The sequence below is a fragment of the Psammomys obesus genome, unplaced genomic scaffold, assembly GCF_907164565.1.
Source record: "Psammomys obesus unplaced genomic scaffold, mPsaObe1.curated_primary_1811, whole genome shotgun sequence".
Taxonomy (NCBI): Eukaryota; Metazoa; Chordata; class Mammalia; order Rodentia; family Muridae; genus Psammomys; species Psammomys obesus.
Genome location: NW_026596131.1, coordinates 13,485,884 through 13,512,563, shown reverse-complemented (window position 1 = coordinate 13,512,563; position 26,680 = coordinate 13,485,884). Strand labels below are relative to the sequence as shown.

General features: G+C 53.4%; 1 protein-coding gene across 1 annotated transcript; it reads right to left on the bottom strand.

The window, feature by feature from the left end:
* Positions 1–811: 811 nt before the first annotated feature.
* Positions 812–22,098, bottom strand: C1qtnf1 (C1q and TNF related 1). The gene is made up of 4 exons (XM_055592697.1): positions 21,846–22,098; positions 7,619–7,777; positions 5,410–5,546; positions 812–4,326 (listed from the first exon to the last, which is right to left on the bottom strand). Exons 2-4 carry the CDS (start codon positions 7,771–7,773, stop codon positions 3,776–3,778), a joined length of 843 nt encoding a protein of 280 aa, XP_055448672.1. The 5' UTR covers positions 7,774–7,777; positions 21,846–22,098; the 3' UTR covers positions 812–3,775.
* Positions 22,099–26,680: the final 4,582 nt, after the last annotated feature.

Sequence of the window (26,680 nt, the reverse complement as noted above, 5' to 3'; positions counted from 1 at the left end):
CTCTCCCACTCTCCCCGCCCAGCCTCTGGAGATGTTGGTCTACTCCGTAAGGTTTGCCTATTCTGAGGGGGGGGGGGGCGGGTTAAGAGCAGAGCTGGGTTCAGTTCCCAGCGCCCACATACTTGCAGCCCACCACCATCTCCACCTCCAGTTCCACGGCTTCTTACACCCTCTCCTGGCCTTCGAAGATGCAAAACACTCACACACACAAAAACAGACATTATGAGGGACCTTGGAGAAAGCACACGTGGCACACGTCTGCAAGCATCCAGGAGGCTGTCGCTAAAGCGTGGCATGCATTTGAGGTTCGAGACCAGCCTGAGCTACAGCATGAGCTACGGCCTCAAAACAGACAGGCAGACCAACAAACGAACAAATAAAATGGCAGAGCAAAAGCACTGCCTCCCGGGCATGACGTGGCCGCTGCACTCTTGAACCCACAGCAGTTGTGATTGTCTGGAAACGACTGGGCACTTGGGCGCTCACTCATGGCACTGGGGACAGGGTGGGCTCTCATTGCCACACCCCTCCCTGAGGATTTATACACAGCTGCCTGGGGGAAAGGGTATGTTCTTCTCTCATAAGGTGCCCATGTTCCTGTGAACAACCCTAATGGAACCCAATGGGACACACACATACACGCACATGCACACACATATACACATATACACACATGCACAAACACACACAAACACACACACACAGGTAGAAGGGGGGCTAGCTGGGGAGAGGGAAAAATAGCTGGAGTAAAGGGTGAACAGGAGATGGATCATGGGGACTAGATATGATGGAAACACACCGTGGCCATGTATGCAAACGTCGTAAGGAAACTTTATTGTACATAGTTAACATATAGTAACATTTTAAAAGGTCAGGGGTATTGGGGCACACCTGTGATCCCAGCATTCAGGAAGTGGAGTCAGAAGGATGAGGAACTCAAGGTCAGGCTTATTCAGATAGTGAGTTCAAGATCAGCCTGGCCTACATAAGAGCTCTCAAAGCAGGCGGGAGCAGAGGCACCAGAGCGAATGCTGCCTTTTTCTCCACGGTGGCCAGGCCAGCTGTGGATCAAGCGTACCCAGGCCATAGGACAGGAAAGCAGCCAGCCAGTGGCCCTTGAGTGGGGCTGATGCATCCCTTCCAGGCCCCCACTGCCAGGCGACGGCCTCTCTCTCCCAATGGCCTCCATGCTGTGGAGAGGGGAGCTTGCTGTTTGATGGGGCCCTGTGTCCACCTGCTCCATTTTGGCACCATCCCAAGGCCATGCATGGCCACACGGGGCTCCCAGCACTGGGCCAAGGCAGAAGGCCAGCTGTTTGCCAGGCTGCTGGTTCCAAGTCAGCTGCTGGCAGGTGGAAAGGGGGGCCTTGTTGGCCAGCCATGAAAACAAGTGCCAACCCTTCACCGCAGGGACACAGAGAGGCTGTTAACGGTGTCCAAACCCATGGGTTGTCACAGCAAGCCTCACTGTGATCCCCAAAAGACACACACACCCTGGCCTCTGGCAGCTGTCAGTGTGCCAGTTCACAGGTCCCCTTAGCAGATGTGCTGACGTCCTGCATTTAAGGGAGAGCCTGAATGTAGCCCTGGGTGTTGATGAAAGGAAGACAAGCTATGGGACGGAGGTCATGTGGAGTCAGGACAGGAAGACTGAAGTGACACAGTCCCTCCCTCCCGGCAAGGAATGCCTAGAGATAGAGTTGGCAGGAAGCGCCCTCCTCCAGCCTGGCTCCGAGCACCTCCTTGCAAGCACCTGGTTTCTGAACTCTGACTTCCAGAACTATGAGAAAAGATTTGTCACTTTGCAGCCACCTGGTTTCTGGGCCTTTGTGACACAGCCCCAGGGACGGTCATTGAGTTGTCCAGACTGCAGGCCAGGCTAGGAGCCTACCTGCTCTGCTGGTCCCAGGGCCGTACCCTCTGCCACCATGTGGGAGTCTCCAGACCTGGGCAGCTCTAGATTTGCCGTACTCAGGAGAACCACGCCTCTGTGGTAGAAACACACCAGCTTGGGCACTGGCAGGTCCCTGAGTGCGAGGCTGAGGACACCATCTGCCTTTAATACACAGAAGGCGGGTGCCGGGTGGGGAAGAGAGAGGAAGGACTCTCTGATGAGCAAAAAAGCCATGGCTGTGGACTGCCATGGCAAGTTTCGTGTTTGCTGCAAAGAGCAGGGCAGAGCACAGGCGGCAGCAGGCCTCTGCTGCAGGCAGGGCCGTGGAAACAGGCTGGAAGAGCAGGCAGCAGGAGCCCCCTCAGAGGTGGCACAGGCACATGCCAAGCAGCAGCAGCCAGGCCCCGGAAGGAGAAGAGAGGGGTTCTAATCTAGGGCCACCAGGCAGCAGCAAGCAAGGCCTCGTTGGCACAAAGCAGATATCTATTGGCCCAGGCCCTGAGGATCGGCACTGGATGAGATGGGGAGAGGAAGCAAGTTCTCTGAGATCAGAGAATCAGCCCTGAAGCCATCCCTGAGTGTGAGGGGGTGATGTGTATTTCCTGTTTCCTCTTCTCCCACTTCAGGGTTGACCCAGAAATAGGATATACAGTCTAGCTTTTTACAGCTCTCCCACTGGCTCTGGGACACAGAGAGGGCCCTCCCACATTGCCACAGGCTGGCTAGGGCTGTCAGGCCTGGGTGGTCCTGTGAGGTGGGCCTGCAGGCAGACACATCAATACCCAGACAGTTCACTGAATTGGGGAGAAAGCAGGGCACTGGGCATGGTGGGGGCAGCTTGGTAGAACCTGAATCAAAGGCCTGGTGCCTCCCATGGCCAATCCATCTGGAAGGAGGAGCAGGGAGCAGACGCCACAACAGGCAAAAGAGCCCGCCCTGGCTTCCAGAGGGGCCTGGGGAGCAGAGCAAAGCAGAGACGCACTGGCACGTAGCGGGAGCTTTATTTCTTAGAGAGAAGCCCGTAGGTTCCGGAGTCCCTGAGGTCCCCAGCCACTGTCAGGAGCCTGTGAGCCGGCGCAAGCAGGACGCTGCCACCAGCCCAGAGCTGACCACAGGCAGCCTAGCTGTCCCTCTGGGAACAGCTGCCGTCCCCCCCCAAGCCCCCAACCCTTCCACTACTGTGGCTTGAGAAGACTGACAGTCCCCTGAGCAAGGCTGTATAGAGAGTCAACAGAGTTCAGAGGTCAGTCCCGCTGTCCCCAAGAAATCTCATCTGTGACCTAGAGTCAAGTCAGATGTGGTTTCCAAACCCATAAACTGCAGCTCCTCTGCTGCCTTCATGCTTCCCTTTAGACCCATTGGGGGGGGGAGTCTCTGACGCGCTTTCCCCGGTACAGACAGTGCTCTGGCTCCCCCTCCCCTTGCTCTGAGAGCCAGCTGGCTGGAAAGCCAAAACTAACACCCTTTTCCTTTCTCTTTTCTGCTTTACTTCGTTCCTAAGAAGCCCGGAGTGGGAATACATGGGGTTATGTTCTGGAACACCCGGTGGCCGCAGGAGGGTTGTCTGAGGCTGTGTACACAGCAGGAGCTGGAGGTCCCCCAAAGTCCTCGCAGGCACCCCGCCCAGTGACTTCATCAGCCGGCAGCTCTCTGCTTTAGAGCAGCAGCCAGATCGGGACCACGAGGTCCTCTGGGCTTCCCAGTGGCCAAGGGAATTCTTGTCAAAAACCAAAACTGAGGGAGCCGAGGCCAAGAAAGCCAGGACCGAGGGATGACGGGGTCAGCCTGGGGCAGGACTCCGGTGTCCGAGGAATGCAGGGATGGGCAGGGGTGAGAGGCAAGAAGGTCGGCAGTTCGTGGAAACACCACAGAGGGCGGCCACTAGGGCTCAGAGGCTGGCTTGACCAGGTAGCCGCTGAAGGTGATGTACGTGTCGAACTCGTCGCTGAAGATGGCGTTCTCTCGCTCGCCCTTGAAGAGGCGCACCCACACCTCGTCCTTCTCACGCAGGTCCAGCATGAGGCTCTGGCTCTGCATGATGCTCCGGTCACTCACCTGTGCGTATAGGATCACCATCTCCTCCTCGTTCTTCATGATGTGAAGATACGTCTCCTTCTGGTTCCACGTGTGCACGTTGAGGCTGAAGAAGTAGATGCCGGGCACATAGCAGTAGAACTTGCCCGTGAACATATTGAAGTGTTTGTAAAGGTTCACAAACTCCGTGTCGAAGACCACGGGCTGGAAGTAGTCGTTACTGTGCAGGTCCTTCTTGCGGCCCACAGAGAAGGCCGCGTAGACTTTCTTGCAGGGGTCTCCGGGAGCCCCTAGGGATCCCTTCTGCCCTTTAGGGCCAATGTGGCCCCTCAGGCCTGCAGAGCCTGTTTTACCAACTTTCCCCTGGAGGCCTCGGTCACCTCGGTCACCTTTCTCACCTAGGAGAGAACAGGAAGATGTGAGGTCCGGAGAAGGCTAGCCTGCAGGCTGTTTGACCCCGCCTCCCTGCCCTGACCCTCTCCCATGCCCCTCAGCAGGAGGCTCCTGGGCAATGGGGGTGTCTGGCTTCTCATATCATTAGAGCTAACAATTTTCGTTGTCAAGGGCTGGCCTACTTCCACCCAGAAGGTGTGCTTTTTCACTTTCTTTCTGGAAAGTCCTGGCAAAGATAAAGGGACAGATGGGTTTGTCCACCAGCAGCAGGCCAGGCCAGGCCTGGGCTCGCTCTGAGTGAATGGACTGCAGATGTCAGGGCTCGGTGCAGGATCCAGACTGCCAAGCATTCCCTGGGGCTGTGTGACTTATCTAGAAGGAGGGCGCAGTGTTTCAGAGAACCATTTGGGCATTGTGTCAAAACAAAGAACTTAGGTCTGCAAGTCCTGTGCAAACAGGGGCGGGCCAGAATCCCTGAGGCCTCTCTTTGCGTGTGTGCATGTGTGTGTGTGTGTGTGTGTATGTGGTGTGCACATGTGTGACGTGTGTATACACACCCTACAGGCACTTGGAAAGGCCAGGAGAGGGTGTTGAGTGTCATCTTTTCTCTGTCCACCTTATCTTTTGATATAAGGTCTCTCTGCATCTTATTGCCTCAGGTGTGGACTCTAGAGGCCCCCTGTCCCTCCACCTCCCCTACCCTTGTCCCTGCCCCTCTGCCCCTCCCCCTCCCCTGCTCCTCTCCCTTCTCCTTCCCCCTGCCCCTGCCATGCTATTTGCAGTGGTTACAGGCACATATGGCTACACCTAGCTTTCACATGGGTGCTAGGGATTTGAACCCAGGTCCTCTTGCTTTCTCAGAAATTGCTCTTACCCACCGAGCCATCTCCCCAGTGTCTTCTAAAACTCCTCCTCTGCTCATGGAGAAGGGTCACAGCTCAAGAATCAAAAATTCTTCCCCCCTTCAGATGACAGCCCCCCCCCCCCCCCGTGACCCTGCCCAGCCCTGCCCAGCAGCGTCTCCCTCTCCATCTCTATAAAGCAGCATCCAGGAAGCAGCCCCCACGCCGGCTCCGCAGCCCCCTCACCTTTCAGGATGGTAATGTTGATCTGGGGCGGTGGGATTGTCTGGTACACAGGAATGCCCGGGTCACAGCATCGATAGCACCGAGATGTGGGGAGGTCCTCACCCTGGTGAGGGCTGTGCTTCTGTGTTTCTTCATCCCTTGGGGAATAGAGCACCACAGAGGTGTGAATGTCTGTGCCAGGAGCTCTCCTCTGCTCCTAAGGACCCAGCTGTGGCCTTGCTCCCCTTCCCCTGCAAAAGCAAGGCTCTGTCTAGCTAGGCCTGGGGGAGGAGTCTGAGACCCCAGCTCAAACTGCAGGCAGCCCCCAGCCTACCCCACATACTCCACCCTCAGTAATAAATATCCAGAGCAAAGATAACACAAATGGCAGGAACCTCGGGACTGAGCTGGAGAAATCACGCCTTCGGGACCAGGTCTTCCCGGTGTTGAAGGACTGGGCTCTGAATCTAGAACACAGCTACCAGCGGCTCATTTGTAAACTAGTCTCCCATCATCTTCAGTGCCCAGCAGCAGCGGCCAGCGAAGGCACTGGTTCTACGCTGCCACCTCATGGCCATGCGCAACATTGCACTTTGCTCTCCTCGCCACTTGACCCAGGGACCTAAACAAGCCAGCCCCTCTCTAACCCTGACCCGAATACCATCCCCAGACCATCTGAAACATGGATCCACACTAGCCCCAAGGTCAGCCATATGAAAACACAGCCTGGATGGGACTCTCCCTCATACTCAGCTACGCCAGGCTTAACACTCTCCATCCTCCACTCCCAGGCCCCAGCTCCCGCCACTCCAACCTGCCCCCATTCTTCACCACTCGCACTACCCACCTACCTGCACCTACAGCACCCTGCCTTTTCCTCCCATGCCCAGGAGGACCCTGGTGCAGCACTGTGGAGGCAGCCCTACTTCGGAGCCTGGATTGTATTGGGTGTGTCTGTGTCCCTACGGCCCTGGAGCTTTTAGACTCCACGGTCTGTCCTCCATATGCTTCTCCAGGACCCAGGAAACGGCCTGGTTGACAGCAGCTATTTTGTGTTTGCTGAATGGAAACAAAGGAGGGGGAAAAGAAGAAACAAAGGAATGGGGTTTCTTGGCCCCAAATCCTGCCTGGAACCTTGAACATTAAATTGACCCAAGCAAGGTGCAGGAGAGTGAAGGAACCCAAAGCCAGCAGGGAGCCTTGTGCGTGCCTCTGGGACTTCGTGTTCGGTGTCCCTACAAAACACCTCCCACAGCCTTGGACCTGTGACCACTGAGGGCCACCGCCACAAAGGCAAGAAGCCCTTCCCTTCCTTTCAAGGGAGGCTGCTACCTGGCTGCCTGGCCTACCTTCACCAGCACTTTTCTAGGGAGAGACTGGAGTCAGACAGACCCCCTGGTAAGCACACAGAAAGAAGGGCCACAGCAAAGATGGTGCATTTCCAAGATGGCTTCTTCCTTGCCCTCCTAACTCGAGACAAAAGCCTGGCAGCTAAAGACAAAGGCTCTGCAGGCTTGCTCTCCCACCAGCAGGCCCCTGTTGAAGGATGGGCTCAACAAGTCCAAGGCCAGATCTGGACACGGTACAGAATAGTGACAACCAACCATCCCAGCTTCTTCAGACTGACCAATCCTAAATCAGAAAATGGAAAACTCTTCAGAGACTTAACCAAAAAAAAACACAGCCCTTGAGAAGAGAGTGGATTTTTTGGCTTTTTGAGCTTTCTTTGTCTCTGTGTATTGGCTGCGTGTGTGTTCCTCACCACCAATAAACACTCTTCTGCAAATTCTGCCGCTGTCTGCCCTCTCTGAGACTTCTCTGCTGCACCTGAGATTTTTCCTGTTTTTGCTTGTTTGCTTTTTGGTTTTGTTTTTAGTTCATTAACTGGCAGAGAAAATGAACCTGGTCAAGACCCCTAGACTGTGTCACGATTTTATAAAAAAATAAGTTGCTCGAGGCCACTTGTCCCTGCCCCCCCACCTCCTGGCACATACTCTCGGGAGGCCAAGCTAGAAGGCAAAGGCGACCGGAAGGGCAGAGCAGGTGCCCTTTCATGGCGGAGACTCGGGGTTAGGGTGGGACAGAACCGCCATCCTCAGAGTCACCGACACCCAGGGTCCGCCTCCCTGAGGACCACTCCTCAGCTTCATCTTTGCCCTTTGCAACCCAAGGCAGCCACATGCGGCGTGCCTCAAGCCTCACACGCTTGCCCGCTGCTAGCACGCCTCACCCCTTCACATGGCCCAGAGGAGACGTCAGCTCCTCTGTCTCTTCCCACTCCGGCTGTTCCTCCTGAGTGCGTGGCACAAGGCTCAGGACCGGGCCCCAGGCGATGGCCAGCAACACGCAGCATCCCAGAATGAATCCTGGTGCTCGGGAGCCCATCTTCCTGCCAGAACACAAGGAGAGGGCATGAGTTAGGAAGGGAGTCTACAGAGACACAGCCAACGGTGAGGGCTGTTTGCCCAGCCCGGACACACACACACACACACACACACACACACACACACACACACACACGCTCCTCCACCAGGAGTGCTGCTGAATCCCTGAGTGTCGTCTGCACCAGCCTTTCAAGGAGAGCCCATCACCTGCTGGCTCCCAACGACGATCAAAAAGATCAAAAACCGATCCCAGGTGAGTGCTAGCCCCTCCCTAAATGGGCTGGTAGGCTGAAACTGGCTGCGGTTGTCTTCTGCCACCAGGGGGCGCTGAGCGAGTATTCCTTTGCACTTAATTTAGGGAACGTCACCCATCCAACTCAATCCCATCTCTCAGCCCCCAGCTTTCAAGCAAAAGCTTAAGACAGGACCCTCCTTTCCCAATACAGAGACTGTCCTTCAAGCACCCCCTTGATCCCAGAACTTCCCCACCATCAGCCAAAGTAAGTGTTGATGGATGTGTGCTGAGCTTTAGTACCTGTTTAAATTCTCTGTCCCATCTCGAAGCTCCTGGCTTGGGGCATGCAGGACCTGCCCCTCTTCCCCTATGGCTACATGCCTTAGCCTGTGGTCCAGCCCTTGGCTTCTCAGACCTAGGACTCCTCTTCTAGTTCGGCTGACCAGAGCAGGGCCTCAAGACTGTTTTCAGCATACCCTGGTGCTGCCAGGGGTCTTCGGGTAGCACCTTGCCTCTGCCTGCACGCTAACCCTGGCACCTGTCGGGAAGCCTGTATCCCCATTCCTTAGGCAGCAGCATCTCCTCCTGATAAGCAGCCGACAGACCGGCCAGTGGAACCAGGCACCCAGCTGAGATTCCGAGCATGCTTCTCATTAATTCTTTGGGCCCAGGTGAGGGAAGGGTAGGCATAAGAACACGTCCTCATTAACCATCCCACCTGTGACCCCAGGGCCACTCTTTCCAGGAGAGAATTTTCATTCATTAGTAGGCCATCTGTAAATGAGGGTGGGGTGGGGGGAGGGCTGGGGAGCTCCAAGCCCTCGAAAAGCAGACACGAGGACACGCGTTCCATCCCTAGGATCCACATTCGAAATGAAAATAAATCAAAGCCAGATCTGGTGGCCCATGCTGCTGATCCCAGGATCACAAAATCGGAGACAGGCAGATAGATGCCGGGGGCTCACCACCCGCCAGACTCCCTCACTCGGTGAGCTCCGGGCCAGTGAGAGACCCTATCCCAAAAACACAAGGCAGACAGCACCTGCAGAGCAGCTGAGCCTGCCCTTTGACCTCCACACACACTCAGGCCCGCACACAGATGCGTTCCTGCACACATCTCAACATGCACAGCACACACGTGCCCACACACGATGCACACGCAGTGAAGACAGGGGGCAGGAACTGCTGGCCTAGGGCCTACTCCTGGCTGCACAAGCGGCCCAGTCAAGACCCACACGGTGCTAAGCTCTGTCACGTCCTCCCAGATACCTCCTCAGCCCCGACCTGGGGAAACCCTCCTCTGGGCTGGTTTCATGTATCAGGTTGTCTCCAGCCATGGAGACTTTTGCTTGGCCCTCACAGCTCTCCCTGTCCGGCCCGGATGTCCCTGGCCTAGCCAAGCGTCCTGCAGCACCCTGGACCTCACTAGTCCTCAACAAATATTTATGGAGCTAAGTTCTCCCGATCTGTTTATTTCTCTAATTCTGTATTTCCTGTTTTCCCCTGGTACCCTCATAATTGTTCTCCCTGTTCCCTGTAAGTGTCATGCTTGCATCAGGCAAAAGGAAGTTTTCCTTTCTTTAAACTTCAGTCTGTTTGGTTGTTTTGGTTTTCTTTTTTTTCTTTTTTTACTCACTGTGTAGCCCAGGCTGGCTTCAAATTCTCAATCCTCTTGCCTCAGGCTCCTAAGGGCTAGCAGTGTAGGTACGGACTACCACACTAGTTTTAAATTTGATTTTCTAGGAATCTGAACATATATCCATATATACACATACATATCCATGCATATCTGGGGACATATAAATGAAAGCATGCATAAAGCTACCTTTGGCCATCCCACCTCACAGGTTCTCGGCCTTGGCTTTACTGACACCTGAACTGGGCCGTCCCCTCAGACCCTGTCCTGTATATTTGAGGGTGCTTTGTAGGACCCTAGCCTCTACCCCAAAATGCTGTTAGCATCCTCCTCAGTTTGTAGCAACCAACAGCTGTAGACACTGTCCTGTATCTGTCCCCTCCGAGGCAAGATTATCCCCAGCCAGAAGCCGGTGCTATGGCCCCGATCCAAGGCTGATGTGCCTCTTCCCGAGCTAGAAAGGGGATTTTTAAACACGTTTGTCAGAAAACAGGGTGACCAGGGCTGGGCTGGGAATGCGACATGGTGGGTGGCAGGTAACAGCCCCCAAGGCAAACAGCTTCTGTTGAAGGCAGCGAGGTGGGCAGGGCCTCCCACAGGCACACACAGCGTCCTTTGCAGATTCCAATCAAGCCGAGGCTGAAATGCTCCGATCCTGGACGTCGTCTTAACAATCATAACCAAATCCTACCACAGAGTTGACCTCATCACATTAGGGTCATTTTAGTCACTTTTTGGGAAAAGCCAATATTGCGCAACATCCAACCCAATTTGGCCACAGACCACCTCTCTGTTCCCAGCACAGCCAGGGTCTCCCTGCAAGGAGTGAGGCTTCCCTGCAAGAAGGCCATCTGGGGGATGTGCGCCACACAGGGAGATTGGTCCCCACCCCCAACCTGCACTCACATGTGTTAGGTCTTAGATCCCAAGACAAACACAAATGGCTGAGGTGCCTGTTTAACATACTAAATCGGACCTGGCTACCAGGTTCTCCCAGCATCCCTCAGTCCCTACCTATTACTGGGTATGGCTGGCACATCCTACCCACTGGCATATCTCAACAGCTACCAAAATCTTCTCCAGCCCAGTGGCTGAACTGCCCTTCCCTATATAATGCAGTCATTTTGGTTACCTGGTCTTTGTCTAGTCTCTTGGCCCAAGCTGCCCCTCCTGGTCGACAGCTGCCCTCCCCTCTCTCTCCCTCTCCCCTCCTCTTCCTCCCTCTCCCTTCCTCTCCCTTCCTTTCCCCACCTCTCCTCACTCACAGAGCTGGGGGTCATGTCCACTCTGGACTCTCTCAGATGTTCTTGCCTCTGGCTATGCTCTCCCTTTTATTTTCAGTAAACTCTCACCTGCACCATACCTAGGAGCAGTCAGGTCCTTTCCTTTTCATTTATTTATTTATTTATTTATTTATTTATTTATTTATTTATTTATTTATTTATTTTTCCATTCGATATAGCCTGACTCTGGGTTGCGCTGCAGTAAGAGTCACTGAAGACAACCCCCGAATGACCCATCCCTGTCCGCCATGAAGGAGAGCTGAGTTCCACCGGAAACTGCTATCTTATTTCTCCCTCCACAGGACCCAGAGCAGAGCCTAGAACCCCTCCTCAGCCCACCCAGCAGCTTCCACCCAAACTTCACCCAGGAAGCAGGAATACTCTTTGCAGGAGAAGAAGGAAGAGAAGTAATGCAACTTACAGGACTCGGAGGAGGGTGGGGACTGTGTGGGGCTGCCCAGGCCGAATGTGGAGGGTCATTTACAGGAAACAAGATTCATCCTCAAGCTGTTTCCTCATGTTCCTTTAAGGTCCACCCTACTGTTTCTGGCCCCTTCACGCCTGTGTGTGCACTCCTGGAGTGGGAGGCTGCCTGAGTGGGTTTGGCCTTAGTCCCCCGCCCCAGCTTATTGCCATTGTCAAAAGCATTTTGTAAACACTGTTTTCTTCCTTAATCCTCATCCAGTAAGCAGCTGTTCAGAGAGGCGAGAAGCTTGTAATCTCCTTCAACAGCCAGGAGCCTTGGAAGGCAAGTTGGAGCCGCCTCCTCAGCTGGCATTTTAACACAGGCATGGCTTGTGAAATGCTCCTAGATTCGCCTGGCATTGTGCAAGACTTGAGGATTGTATGTGTGTGCACATGTGTGTGTGTGTGATTCAGCCATAATTTAAATGTAGTCCCTATCTCAACTGTGTTTCAGTCCAGGGAGAAAAACAGACAAATGCCCAAGACTGAATGACCAGAGGTGAGTGGGGAACTTTCGAGATCCTTTGCCCTCCCAAACAGTGGCATTGAAGCGTTGAAATTCATTCACATAAAACAGAAGTCAGGCACTAAGCGTACCTGCCATCCCAGAATGCACTAGGAGGAGGCAGAAAAAGCCCAACACTTTGAGCTCTGCCTCTGCCAGCCTTTGCCTCTCCTCACCATCCCGAAGACAACCACACCGGCATTCTCTACATAGATTCTGGGGACCATGGATCTTGTCTTTGTGTCTTTAATGCAAGAACTTTACCAAATGGGCTACTGCCCTGCCTGGAAAATCTCAAATCTGAAGCCAGTCTGGCCTTCTTAGTGAGTGTCTGTTTACAGGTGATCCCACTAGCCTACCCTTGGGATCCGAGCAATGTCCTACATCATCACCTGCCAAGGCCGGGCCTGCTGCCCCTGCCACCCCCAGCTCTCTCTGTCCGCACGTTTTCTCTCTGTGTTCCCACCCTCCTCTGTCCTTCTCAGCCCTCATGGCTCTGTACATGCCTGTCTACATGGCCGAACTGTCATCCTCCGCCTCTCCTCCAGGGCCTGACCCCTCTCCCCTCCCCCAAATAAACCTCCTTTTCTACCATATCTGTTGTGTGGCATCATTCCTCAAGGGAGTAAGTCTTGGCACAGGCCCTCCATGATGCCATCCCGCCACCAACGAGTCATCGTTACAGTGAGACTGTCTCAAAATGGCTCAGGATTGAGGTCAGTGGCAGAGCGCTTGGCTAACGTCTGCAAGAGACTGGGTTCTAGTCTCAAAAAGATGAGGAAATGGAACTCAGAGTTCTGCAACCCAGGCATGCCAGGCACCTCCCAAGCTCTGCACAATGGCACGCCTGACTATCGCTGCCATGTTGGAAAGTTCATATAGAACACGCCTGGCATGGCTGCCAGTTCTAAGGGGGAACTCTGTTCTAGATTAAAACGAGGCCAGCGGGGGAGGAAGCAGAAGCTATGAGCAAACAGCAGGCCTGAAATCTGGGAATCATTTGGACTCCCTCTCTTGCATCCGGCACATCTAATCCACCAACAGCCTCCCTCATAGCCTCGAAGGTCGTGTGTCCTTCCTGCCACTGGCCCCACCAGATGCTTTCCAGGGGCTCTGGCTGCCTCCCACACAAGGCAGCATCGTGGTCCAGCTTTGCTGGGATTTGGACACCTCCCTAAAGTTCCACACTCGGGTCCCAGGGAGCATAGCGGAAGATGGGACTGAATCCCACCCCCCTGTGCCTTCGGCTTCAAGCTGGAGACACATTGAGAAAGCTTAGCGTCAGAACTCTTGCCTGAACACAGCCTCTCCACCCGTCCGCCGTCACTGCTCCTCTCATGCCTGCATCTCCACCCTGTCAGCCACTGGGAAGCCAGGACTGCTCTGCCCCGCTTTCCACTGGGTAGAGCTGGTGCCAACCATGGAAGAGCACAGAGTGCTGCTGTGACTATAAGACTCGGCCAAGGAAGAGAAAATGCCGCACTGAGGTGCACAGTCCTGGGTGCTTTCCAAACACACGACATCAGTCCCGAGGCTTTGCTTCCCCATGAGATCATTTATCCCTCAAACACCCAGACCTCGCATGAGCAAGAGGGTGGTAGAGTGTCTTCCTCTTGGTGGATGAGGCTTGTTCCAGAAGCCCCTTGAATGTGTGGTTTTCCTGCTCTGTTTCTTCCCCAGCTGCCCAAGGGAGGCAGCTATGGATCTGGGATTCCTTATAGGAGGATGGATTCACACTGTTCCAGGGCCTGCCCTTCCCAGAACAACTGTCCTTCCTTTTTATATCTTTTCCCAGGAATGGAGAAGGTGGGTTCCTCCAGGATAGCCAGTTTATGAGCAAAGGACTCTGACCCTGGATGGAAGTGGGGTCTTGTTTAGGGCAAAACCACGAGAGGGAAGACCAGGAGCTCGCCTGTCCTAAATCTCCTCGCTCCTCTGCGGCCTGTCCAAGGAGACTCAACAGAGAGCAGGGCTCAGTCTGCCCGGGCCATGTGGTTGACAGGCCCTCAGCCTGCAGGGCTTCGTGCACCCTCCAGGAAACAAAGCTCTCCTTGAGTAAAACAGCTGTCCTTAGGTCACCTCCCGGCTGAGCCCCCTCCGGCTGGAAGCTCACCCTGCTTTGAGAACCGTCTGACAGAAAAGAGGCCCCAGGAGCTTGTACCAGGGCCCCACTCCACAGGTGGCCTGGCACACTGCCCATTTCTTTGGCACCAGCACTGATGCTGCCCCGGGGTCTGACCACTCCCAAGACCCAGGGAGGAGAGAACCCGGGGATTCTGTGCCTGAGCTCCTTCATGCCCAGCCTCTGCAGGGAGCACAAACTGGTCTTTGTCTGGTTACCCCAAGCCTGGATGTCCCCCAGCACTTCATAGGAACCGCCTGGGGATGCTCTGAAAGAGGGAACGATGCTCTGAAAAGAGGGAACGCTGCCCTCTACCTAGTGGCTCCAGGGTCAGCAAAGCTGTTTGCTCCTCATCTGTCATTGTTGCTACTGCCTTTCCCAGCCCAGGCTGCTCACAGCTCACCAGCAGGCAGAACCGAGTCCTCTGCAATGTCCTGAGTACTCCGCTTACCTATTTTATTGTTGTTACTGTTTTGAGAAAAGGCTCTCACTCTGTAACCCTCTTACTAACTATGTAGCCTAGACCTCATGGCCATCCTCCTGCCTCAGCCTCCTGAGTGCTTCGATGGCAGGCATAGGAGACCATGCCCATCATGAGTGCTTTAAAGTATCTACTGGTTGGGGCTGGAGAGACTGGGCCGCAGTTAAGAGGACTTCCTGCTCTTCCAGAGGCCCAGGTTCAGTTCCCAGTCTGACCCTGTAAATCAGCGTCATGGGATCTGGTTCTTTCTTCTGGCCTCCAGGGCACCCACACACACGTAGCATACACTCACAGAAACATGTATATAACACATACAGAAGAATATAAGTAAATCAGCCAAGAATGGCAGCACACACCTTTAATCCCAGCACTCAGGAAGCAGAGACAGGCAGAGCTCTTAATTCAAGACCTGCCTGGTCTACAAAATGAGTCAAGGATAGCTAGGGCTACACAGAGAAACCCTGTCTTGAAAAACCAAAAATAAAATTAATAGAGAAAAGAAGAAGAAAAAAATAAATCTTTAAAACATTTGCCAGTTTGGGCTATTTCTTCACCTGCACTAGGCTCTAGTCTACCCTGTCTGTTGGGTTTATCCTTCCTTATAGAAGGAAGGAAAGAAGAAAGAAGAAGGAAGATAGGCTTTTATGATATTGCCCAGGCTGGCCTTGAATTCACCATCGTCCTGCTTTGGCCTCCCTGTTGCTGGGCTTATAGGCTTATACCACCACTGTGCTCACGGATCTACCCTTCTTGGTCTCCTCACAAGACAGTTACTATCCAAGGCTGCTTCCTCAGTTTTAACTCCTCTCATTCCAAACCCTTCCTGCCTTCCACGCCTTCCCCTGACACTACCCCAACCCCATCCTCACCCAGCAGTGGTCTGTGCTCTGCAACACACCAGCCACATGGGACCGAACACAATAAAACTTCAGGTCACAATGCAGGCATCCCACCAGGACAGTGGTCACCAGCCTGGGCAGCCCGGCTGCTTGGGCTTTTCTTATGCCTTTAGCCAGTGAGGCTCTGCTTCTGTGTCCCCCAATGTCTGCTTGATGTCCCCTGCCCTGCCATGAGACCCTCACTCCCCACAATTAACTCTTCCTGTTCCCACAATCCCGACTTCTTCCCGTAGAGCTAGCAGCTGGGTGAAAGATGGCGCTGTCCCCGGGAGCTGCTTTTCATGCCCCTTCTGCATCTACTCCATCATCAAGCTCCCAAAGGTCTCTGCCCCTTGCCCCCTTGTGTTCGACACCAAGTCTTTCCCAGGTGGTCCAGAGTCTCCCTGCCTACCAGCTGTCTCCTACCATTCTCCCAGAGGCCGCTTTAAAACTGGAGCATTGCCGCTGACTTCAAGGGTATCTGGTGACAGAGAGGAAGTGTTTAAGTCCTGAGCATCAGCATGGACCTTCCCCTCCCCATCACCTAGCTACCTGCAGCCTTTCTAGGTCTTTAAATGGCTGACCCTCTCACTGCCACCCCCATTCCCAGCCATGTCTTCAGAAGCATTCTCCCCTAGAATGCCTCCCAGACCCTATCTGCTATTGCTGCCCCTTCCTCAGCATCTAGTCCTGATCTCATCCCCGGAAACTAGGAATTGCTGGAAGATGGGAGCTCTTTCATTCCTATGCCCTCTGGCATCTGGTGTCACTTAAAAAATATGTATGTACGTGTGTGTGTGTGTGTGTGTGTGTGTGTGTGTGTGTGTGTGTGTGTGTAGGGGTGCTCATAGAAGCCAGAAGAGGGCACCGAACCCCTGGGCCAGAGTTACAGGTGGTTATGGGCTACCTCACGTGGGTGCTGGGAACAGAGCCTGGATCCCCCTCAAGACCAGCAACTACTTAACCACCATCTCCCCACCCCTGTTTTGTGTCATTTTTGCCACAGTCAATCCCAAGTGCAAAACCATTATGCATCTTTTAAGTGTTCCGATGAGGCAAGGTCCATGAGAGAGGCCCAAGTGCTATGAAGTGTGACCTGAATTCTGAATCTACTTGGAGTCTGGACCTAGCCTTTCCCAAATGCTTCCCTTTTCTGCTTCTAAGGCTGCAATTCTGCACCACGGGTACAAACCCCAGAGGCCACCAGGAAGACAGACCAGATAAATGGCAGTAATCAGTTGTGGGGAGAAACCAAGACCATGCTTGCTGATTAGAAGTAGACTCCACTATAGGGAAGTAAGGGACTGTACTAACCAGAAAAGCCTGCCTGTGTCTAAGGCAGGAGGAAGGAGAGAGGAGGGAGGGCGGGAGAGGGGGAGGGCTCTGGGGGAGCACAGATCCACTGGCAGCAGCAATCAGTGCAGGAGGTAAATTATTTCTTGACTCAGCTGTTTCTAGAAGCATGAGGAGGGAAAGAGCAGGTTAAAAGTGTGGTGTTCTCATACCCCCACACACCAGCGGCCTGAAGCCCATCCACCCAGCTATTCCCAACAGCCACAGCAGAGGCTGGGAGCGGCACTGCCGACACTTTCTTATCCGGGCTTCCTTGGGTTTCTCTCTTTTCCCCTCTAACAAGCCCATCATTTTCTTCACAGTAAGTACACATTATTTTCCACTTAGAAAAGACAAAATAAGCCCTACCCTGGGGACCATGAGAGCCTTTTGTTTATTCCAGGGAAGTTGGCTATGCATAGGAAAAGTTGACAGGCGGCGGGGGAGGGGGGAAGCTGTGATGAATTTATGGCTCACACGGAGCCTCTGGGACACACGTCATCCTGCTGCTGACGCCTCACAGTGAGTGTCTGTGAATGCCTGCACCACAAGCAAGAAGATGCTGACCTTCCCTTGGGCACCGGCAGCTCCCACACACTAGGCTTGTGTTTGGGGTGCCCCCCCATTAGCTTGCTCAGTGACAGCTGGAACACCACAGCCACCGTGAGATGACAGGTGGCCATCATTCCCTGTAGGGCTGCTGGTCACCTCCAGCGTGCCAGGCACAGTATGGGCACCAGGATCCAACATTGGCTCTCTGGGTTCGATGTGCAGAAACCTCTGTGGCACCAGCAGGCTGATGCCAAGAGCCATCCCCTAGAATTTACTCTGTAGTTGGGCATAGAGTGACCAAGGACATTCCCTTCACATGTTCAAGTGGGAGGTGCCTGATCCTCGAATCACTTTTAGGATCTTGCTTTTAATACATGGAGAAAATAGCATGTCAGTGAGCTCTGAAGAATGCGGGGCATATGCACTGGGTTACGGGGATTCCTCTGCCTGTCAGTGGCCCGTGGAGGAGCCAGCCTGAGTCAGCAGACAAGGCTAAAGCCAGAAGGATCGTTTGGTGTCCAGGGCTAGCCCCACAAACACAGGGAGACCCTGCTACTATCAACAACACTAACAATGAAAGCCAGCATGCCTACAGGATTAGAGGGGCCTCGAAGCCCCATCCCAGTGGTCATGGGGTAGAGAAGCGGCTTGGGTTCGAATCTAGTCAGCTCCCAATAGCCTTCAGGGCTCTAGTCTAGACACGCACACACACACACACCTGCATGCACCTTCGAGTGTGCACACACACACTCACACATTAGCCTTGGGGCTCTGCCCTAGTCACCTTCCCAGCAGCTGAGGCTCTGCAAACCCTACCGCTCCTTCCCATAGATGGGTCTTCATGAGGCTCCAGGCCCAGGAAGGGAGAGGCTTGCCATACTGCAAGAGTCAGGAGCCCCGTGGCACCCCAAACATGCTAGATCTTCCCATCTTCCACCGGAACTCAGCTATAAGGACCCAGCTCAGTAACCTGGTAAAAATGAAGATCTTCCAAAGAGATACTTGGGCCTCTCCCTTTGGCTAGTAGGCCATTGTGACAATAGATCTTGACAATTTGGGATCTCCCACCCCTGCTGGGTGTCTCGTTCTTTGGAGGAAGAAACAGCGATGGATCAGCGACTGGCAGGATCACACCTTGGCCACTATGTCTTGACCAGGACAGCTTAGCTCTGTGTTCCTCTTGCCCTTTATATAGATCTAAACCTCACGTTAGGACCCCAGAGACAGACGTGGGGGTTGCCAGACCTCTTTATGCGCTCTCCCTAACTCATCCACACTGAATGAACCTGTCTGCTGTCACTGTTGTTTCTGTAATCGCCCTGCTGAGGACAGCGGCTGAAGGGGCTTTCAGGAGCTCAAGCTCTGGCCCTAAAAACCCCGGCAACAACCCCAGTGTGAAGAGCCAGCCCCAGTACGTAAGGGAGGGAGTTTCAGACCCAGCCCAGCTCCTGGTCTGCACATGTGTTAGGCCCACCCAAAGCTGGTGGCTCCCCTAAGGGATTCTTCTCCTGCCCTGGTGCCCAGGGCAGCAAGCAGCTGGTAACCAGATGCCCCTTGCTGGGGAGGAACTGTAGCCCCAGGATGTGGGATGCTCCACCACATGTGGTCGCAGCAGCCAGAAGCATCTCTGGCCCAGCCCCGGGCACCAGGAGCTTGGCTTCTCTGCACCGTCCTTCTTGCCTGGCTCTTCTCCCATCCTTGCTGCCTGGGCTTCTGCTTGCTGCCTCCCTGCTGTCTGCTCCTCAACTGTCTCATTTCAAGGGAAATTTCAACAGGGTCCAGGACAATGGTGAGACACAGAGGCCTAGACAATGCATGGAGTCCCGGTGGCAGTATGGGCAGGTGCCCAAGGAGGGGACTGTGGGTAGGCAAAGGCCTCTGAAGCATCAAATCCCAGTGAGGGCAGGAAGGGTGACTTGGGATGGGTACCAGCTGGTACATGAAGAGCTGTTGCTGGCAGGACACCAGCATCAGGCCATTGCTACTTAACCAGGGCTTTGAGACACAGCGCCCTTTCAGGCTCAGAGACCTCACCCTGTGTGCAGGCCTGTCCCTCCCCAAACCAAACAGGCCTGCAGGGATTCCACATGTCCCTTCCTGCTTGGGAAGGAAGGAAAGAGGAGCCACCTCTGAAGACTTCCAAGAACACACTGCCACCAGAGGTCCTGCCAGGGCAAGGACCCAGGGCAGGGCCCTGAGTGCCAGAGCACTAGCAGAGTGCGTGGAACACTCGGGCTTTCAGCAAACTGCTCTCCGGAGAAGCCAGAATGTCTCTTGCACCTCATGAATGAGTCAGGGAGGTGGCAGGGTCCTGTCCAGACAGCTACTGTGGGCCACTTGACATTAGTGGAAGACAGGTTTTCAGTGACTAAAACTAGAGTTTATATAACAGTTCCCAGGAGCCACCATCCATGTTCCAACATCTCTGGGTCCTTCAAGGCCAGAACCCAGACTGCTCCCAAACAGTCTTTTTCCTCCAGAGAGGGTGGTGGTCGGTCAGAAGCCATAGCCTGCAGTGGTCATCTTCCTGTCCTTCTGGCTTCACACTGCCACCTCACCCTCACCTAAACCCTAGCGCCTCAGCCAACCCCAGCTCTAGGAACTATGATCCACAAAAAGTCTGACCCCCCAGGATAAGAAACAATGGGTGAGGGTGCCCTGAGGCAGGACCCATAGTTTCTACAAAATTCTTTTCATCTTTGTTTTGATGGGTGCAATTCAATGCCAGAATATTTGGTTTATGAGTCATGCTAATTACAGGGAGAGAGGGGGGCCACGGGGGAAAGCAGGCACCAAGAAGAATAACAGAAAGGAGTGTGTTCAGAAAAAAATTAATGCTGTGCTGGTTGCTCTGAATAGGGAGGTTACAGCCAGGAATGAACAGTAGTCTGTCTTCAACCTTTAGGACAGGCCTGCCGGCGGGGCCAGCCTGGTCTCCATGACCCTCAGAACACCTCTTTAGACTTCATGGAGTTGGGGGGTGAGAGAGGGAGAGGGGAGCATGCATGTGTGAGTTTCTAGGAAGTAAAAGAGGGCAGTTGAAAAGCTCAGTATCTCCCGCCTGGGCAGGGAATCCAAGCTGGGTCTCTTTCTCTTCTGGAGTGAAGACACCGTTTAGCTGGGATGCTCCCTGCCTTGGCTGCAGAGCTGTGCAGCACAGTGAGCAGCTAAGATCCCCTTGGACCCCCAGAGGAAGCCCTCTGCTTCCCTCTGCAGGTTCCTCCTCTCCAGCGAGCACCAGGGTCCTGGCAGGGACTGCAGATCTCCCACACTGCACCAGGAAGTCAGCAGATGGTGCACTATAAAAAGTAGTTCCTAAGGACGTCGCTCACTCCCAGGGGATCCCAGGGATCTTTCTCAGGTTTTTGTTTGTTGTTTGTTGTTTTTCTTTTTGTGTACTTTGGAACAGCATCTCACTCTATCGCCTAGGCTGACAGAACTCATCCACTCGCTATCCGGCTCGGGATGGCCTCAGACCCACAGCCTTCCTGGCTCACAGTCTCAAGCCACCACACTCAGTGAAAATCAAAGTTGGTATTTGATTGTTGCTGTTTCCAGTACTGCGGACGCAGCCAGGACATTTCACAGGCTAAGCAACACACACACACACACACACACACACACACACACACACAACCTGAACCCTGTTGTCAAAGCTGGAAAAGCATGTACCATGGTCTCCATTCCAAGAAACACGGAAGTGGGGTGGGCAGAAAGGAATCAGGGAGGCAGCTCCCTCCCACTTGTCTTCTGAGAGGCAAGGGCGGAGCAGGGAGTAACAGCAGTGGGAAGTCTAGCTTTCCAGCGAAGGGAGCAGCCTGGGCGGGCCCAGGGATAGACAGGGTGGGACTCAGGTTAGCCGGGCGGGGATGACGTCTGCACCTACAGAGATGCCCAGATGTGTGAGCAGAGGGTGGACGGGGGCTGTGCAAAGGTGCTGGAGCATCCTGGGGACCAGAGCCCTAGCGCGGGGCCACTCTTAGCACCGCAGGCAGCTTTTACTTCCCAGGAAGGTCCACGGAGAGGGGATATTTGGTTTTTCCTGCCCAGGCTGGATGTCCTCCAGGAACAGCAAGGCTTTTAGAAAAGGGGGCCAAAGTCCACACTTCCTGTTCAGTGTCGGGGCTCCAGCTGACCATTAACAGATGGGACAGACCTGGATCCCATCCGGCCAGGTGATATGGCAGGGGTGGGGTGGAACCAGGTGGGGACAGAAATGCTCCTTCTTCTTCCACACCCTCTAAAAGCACCCAGAAAAAGGAGACATCCCAGAAAACAGTGAGAGAAGGTGTAGTTGGACCTGTCAGCATCCTATCTGCCAAAGAGCCCGCCCCCTGCACGCTCCAGGGAGCCCCAGCGGCTGCCTCTGCAGAGCCAGTCTGTGCAGGGGGAGTTAGCAAGAACAGCACAATGCTGTCCCCCAAACTTCTGCTCTTTCTGCCCCTTTGCCATAAGCTCCACATCACCTCTAACCCCAGGGAAGGTGTCTGTTCAGCTCTGCTCTGGTGCCCAGATGAAGCCACGAAGACAGAGTTCGGAGGCACCGAGTTACTTCCTGGTCCACCCGATGGCCAGGCCACTTACCTCCTTCCAGCGGAGCCGGCTGTGCCAACCGAATCCTCCTGCCTCTCAGGGCTCTCAGGACGCTGTCTCTTAGAGCATCTCCCAGGGGCTGAGCCTTTTCTAGGCCAGGTCAGAGGGAAGCACAGACGTGTCAACGCAGACAGAGAGAGCCAGAGGGAGAAAAAGTCCCCCCCCGAAGGGGGGGGACTGAAAGGAGAGGAAGGGGGGAGGTGCAAGCCACAGCGGTCCCAACACCTTTATCTCCTCAGCTGCCTCCAAGGTCTCTTTGGCCAGAAGCGGAAACGTGCTTTCTCTCAAAAGTAAAGTAAGAGAGGAAGAAAGCGGGACAAATACAAAGAGCAAACCCCAGCCAGATGTGAGCTGCCGAGGAGCCTAGAACGCTCCTAGCGCTTTTTATCCAAACAGCAGCCTTAGAGGATTAACTGTGTGTGTGCCCGGCTGGCTGGCTCTCCTTCTTTCTGGATACCCTGGGGAGCTAGTGCAGGCTTGGAGGGGATGAGGGCAAATACTTCTGTTTATCTAGAGGTCTCTCCAGATGTGGAGGTGGCCGAGAGCCCAGGACATGGCTGCCCCACTCAGGACAGAGAACTGCAGAAAGGCTGATTGAGCTAATTGCTGGTGGGGAGTTGACTCAGGAGTATGGGCAACCCCGAGTCCCAACCTTGGCAGCATCCAAGACACGCTTCCCAGCAGGGACCTATGGGTACAGTTGGCATCCATAATCACTTTGTAACAAAATGGCAAGTTGTGTGTTCATGCAAGTACGTACTGGAAAGGGATAGCTCTGTTGCTCAGTTCAGAGCCCAGAGAAGCCTGTTAGGCAAAGGTGAGGAAGCAGCTTCCGGAAGGTTCAGGTCCTCCAAAGAAGCCCTGGAGTGCTGGACCAGGTGCTTGTTCAGCCTCTGCTAGGCAGCTCTGCTCTGGACATTCCTTAATCTCACACACATGCCCCGATGAATCTGTCCCCGTGGGGATTGTGCCCCAGGCTCCTCCGGACAGTCCCTCCTTTCGACATCCAAATAGTGAGTCAGAAGGCTTGCTCTGCAATCTTATCACAACTCTAGAAGAGAGAGGATCTGGACTGAGAAATAAAACTGCCCTGGTGACATCAGGCTCTGAGAGCCTGCCCCTGCCCCTGTCCCTGTCTCTCTGTCTCTCCCTCTCTCTGTGTCTCTTTTCTTTCCCCATGCCTTCCTCCCACCCCTCCCTTCCTCCCTTCTCTCTCTAGGCAGGAGATGTAAAATTAGGGATGCTGGTTTGGGATATCCCAAGCAAAACAAACAGGCTGCACTTTGCTATTCTTTGCTGTGCCAGCATGAAGAAGAGCCAACAAAATCAAAGCAGGAAGGGAGGAGGTGCAAGCCCACATCATCTCCTCCCAAAGCTGGGCATAGGTCAGCAGAGGGCAGATCCCAGAATGTGAATTCCCACAGGCTTCTCCAGAAATTCCAAATCCAAGTGCCAACCCCACGAAAAGCAGAGATGTTCCCTCTGGTACCAAGGGGAGCATTTAAGGACACTTGTCGAGAATAAGTAGATGTGTTCCGGCCAGAGATGTGACCTGCCCTGGCCTAGCATCCCTGGGGATAGTTCCTGTTCCTTGGCACGTATCTAAGGCTGAGCAAAATCGCATTCTTGGTTATCCATATAGGAAAACACAAGGATAAGATTCTCCTCATTCCTGTAAGTGACGGGAAACTTCCCACCCAGCACGTGGACCCATTCTGTCCCCTGTCACTCTGTCCCCCACATCCTTTGCAATAGAGATGTAAGGGAGAGCAGCTAAGCAGAAGCAGAAAGGCCACTTCACCCCTACTGGGCTGCTTCGGGGACAATAGAGAGTCTTGGAAGTCTTAGCTACGTACCAGATGATGGGCAACGCTGTGCAGCTGGCTTGTTCTGGTGGGAGGTTTTGCATCCCGGATGACTTCCCTCAGTGAAGCTGGGAATGGTAGCCGACCACACAGGCTTGGTTCCTTACGGGTAAAGCAAAGATGGGTTCTGTATCTCTGATCTGGAGTCAGCTGGGCCAGATGTACTCAGAGCAAGATGGAAATATCCCAGAGAGCAGCTAACCCAGGGGCTTTGGAGCAGCCCCGAGTAATTGACTGGTCTTCAGGGCAATAAGTGAAAGCCACGAGGTTGCAAGACAGTGCAAGTCACATTGTACAAGTTTATGTCAAACTTAGGAGAGACCAAGATTTCTGATCTTTTTTGTATTTGGGAGGTTTGGGGTGGGGGTTGGTTAGTTTGTTTTTGATTTATTGTTTTTTGTTGTTGTTGTTTGAATCACAGGTATTCGCCGGGTATGGTGGCACATGCCTTTAACTCCAGCTCTTGAGAGGCTGAGGTTGGCGAAACCCTGTGAATTTGAGGCCAGCCTGGTCTACATAGCAAGTTTCAGGCCAGGCAGAGATACAAAGTGAAATGCTGTCTCATAAATAAGTAAACCAACCAACCAGCAGAATTGCTTGTGTGTGTGTGTGTGTGTGTGTGTGTGTGTGTGTGTGTGTGTGTGCGCATACACATATCACACTGGACATGTGGAGGGTCAGAGGAAAACTTGCAGGAATTGGTTCTCTTCTTCTACCATGTGGGTCCCAGGGACCAAAATCGGGTCATCAGGCTGGGCAGCAGGCACCTGCCTTGTTTTGTTCTTTTGTTTGTTTTGCTATGTAGTCCACGCTGACTTGTAACTAAACTAACTTATTTACTCTAAGTTATTTACTCTCTCTAGTTGTGTGGGGGTGGACATGTGTGTTTCAGTGCATGTACATGGGTGGAAGCATGGGTGTGGAGGTCAGAGGAAAACCTTGAATCTTGGTCCACAGCGTCTCTATTCCGGGACCTGTAATATGAGCAAGGCTGGCTGGCCAGCAAGTCCTAAGTCTCTGCCTGTGTCCACCTTCCCAGCACCTGGGTTATAAACTTGCTACCACAGTTTTTTAAACATGAATTCCAGGATGGAACTTGGGTCCTGGTGCTTTCAAGGAAAGCACTTTAAGAATTAAGCCATCTCCCCATTCTTGCTTCTGGGCTTTCTTTCAAGGTAGAGCTAAAACAGTATTTTATATTTTGGGGAGACTTTTCTAATCTCCTGCTCTAGCTCCCAAATAAATGAGACAGAGACTTACAGGTTGTTAATGAGCTTTAAACACTATAACTGGGCAGATACCCAATTATGCCAATCCTCTATGCTAGTCTTGCTGTTTCCCATGTGCCCTGATTACTTGCCATATCAGTCCTTCTTGAGGTCACTGTTTCACACCACATGCTTTCTCTCTCTCTCTCTCTGTGTGTGTGTGTGTGTGTGTGTGTGTGTGTCCCTACCTAAAACTCCAAGACCATGAACGGAAGCTCTGCTAACCTGTCTTCTCTCTCTTCTGCCCAGCTACAGGCTGTCCAGCTTTTTTTTTTTTTAATTAACCAATCAAAGATAACTGGGGAGCAAAGTTTACACAACACTGATCATTGTATATGACAATGCACTCATCCAGACTGAAACCAGATCCCAGGACCCAGAATTCAGCATCTGAATACACAGAGCATCAGACCAACCCCCAACACAGAGCCTCACTCAGCAACCTGGGCTAGCAGCAATCCTTCTGTCTCAGCCTTCCAGTTTCTGGGGCTAGATATGTGCACTACCATGCCTGGCGTATTTCAGGAATTTTGGATAAGCAACCATGACCCTAAAGTTTCTCACGTGATTGATAAAAAACGTTGAAGTGAGCAGAAAATGCCGGAATATCTGTAAATACCAATATTGTAAGTATAACCTCTCTCCTGCAAGGCTCTTAGGCTGAGCCCCCACGACTCCCAAGAGATTTGAAAGGGGCTTATTCATTTTCTTTGAGGTAGAAACTGGAAGAGGAGCACCATGGTACTAAACACAGCAAAGGCGTCCTAGGGCTTCCCAGGATCCTGAGAGTCAGAAGGCTCTGAGGCATGGGAAATTCTGAGGGATGGGACTAGAGATGGAGTGTCTGAAGGGGTGTCAATGTAACCCACAAACCAATCTAACAGGCAGACAGGCAAAGAGGATTCACAAGGCCAACACACACCAGTGTAACAGAAGAAATAAAATGTGTCACTGAGCTGGACAGCTTGCCAGACTCCTAAAGCCCTTTGTCATCAACTTCATTTCTGCTTTGAAACTGTGAGAAAGACAGGAAATTTAGCAAGACAGGGAAACTGCAGATTTCCTGGTTTCCCTCCATCCCTGCCACAAGCAAAGCAAGCAACCAGAATCTGAGCGTTTCCCAAAGAGCCAAAGCCGTCCCTCTGGGCTAAGGCAAGGGTCATGAGGCGCAACGACAACATAATACATGAAGTCCAAGATGGTGCAGAGCCTGGGTCAGCAGTGCTGGGTCGGCAGAGCCTGGGTCAGAGGCCATCAGCACCCGTCCAGGATCTTCCTGTCAAGTTCGGTGCTATATCCGCCCTGAATTCCCTAGCTGTTGCACCTACGCGAGGGGGTCTGGGCCAAGCATCAAAGGCTTCCTCCATATTCCCAAGTGGCTCTCTTTCCTCAGACCAGGGCAGCTCCTGGGAGAACACAGCAGCCAGTGGAGCAACCCCTGTGGCCTACCATGAAGGGTCCACTCTGTTCTCTGATGCATCGTGGTGCTATATTTACTTGTTTATTTTTGCATATATGTATGCGAGTGTGTATGTCGTGTATCTGTTTTGGTTTGTGTCAGAGAGAGAGAGAGAGAAAGAGAGAGAGACCAAAGAGTCAGAGGCCAGAGGAGCATGCTGCTCGCTTTTCATCTGATTACCTTTAAGAACTCAGTCCCCATGCTTGTCCAACAGAGGCTCTGCTTTCCCCTGCT

Excerpts from the sequence above, each read along its gene's own strand:
- C1qtnf1 (XM_055592697.1), bottom strand. The coding sequence starts at position 7,773 with ATGGGCTCCCGAGCACCAGGATTCATTCTGGGATGCTGCGTGTTGCTG. Across the intron at positions 5,547-7,618 it reads CCTCTGGGCCATGTGAAGGG|GGATGAAGAAACACAGAAGC; the intron begins GTGAGGCGTGCT and ends CTATTCCCCAAG. Across the intron at positions 4,327-5,409 it reads CAACATTACCATCCTGAAAG|GTGAGAAAGGTGACCGAGGT; the intron begins GTGAGGGGGCTG and ends GTTCTCTCCTAG.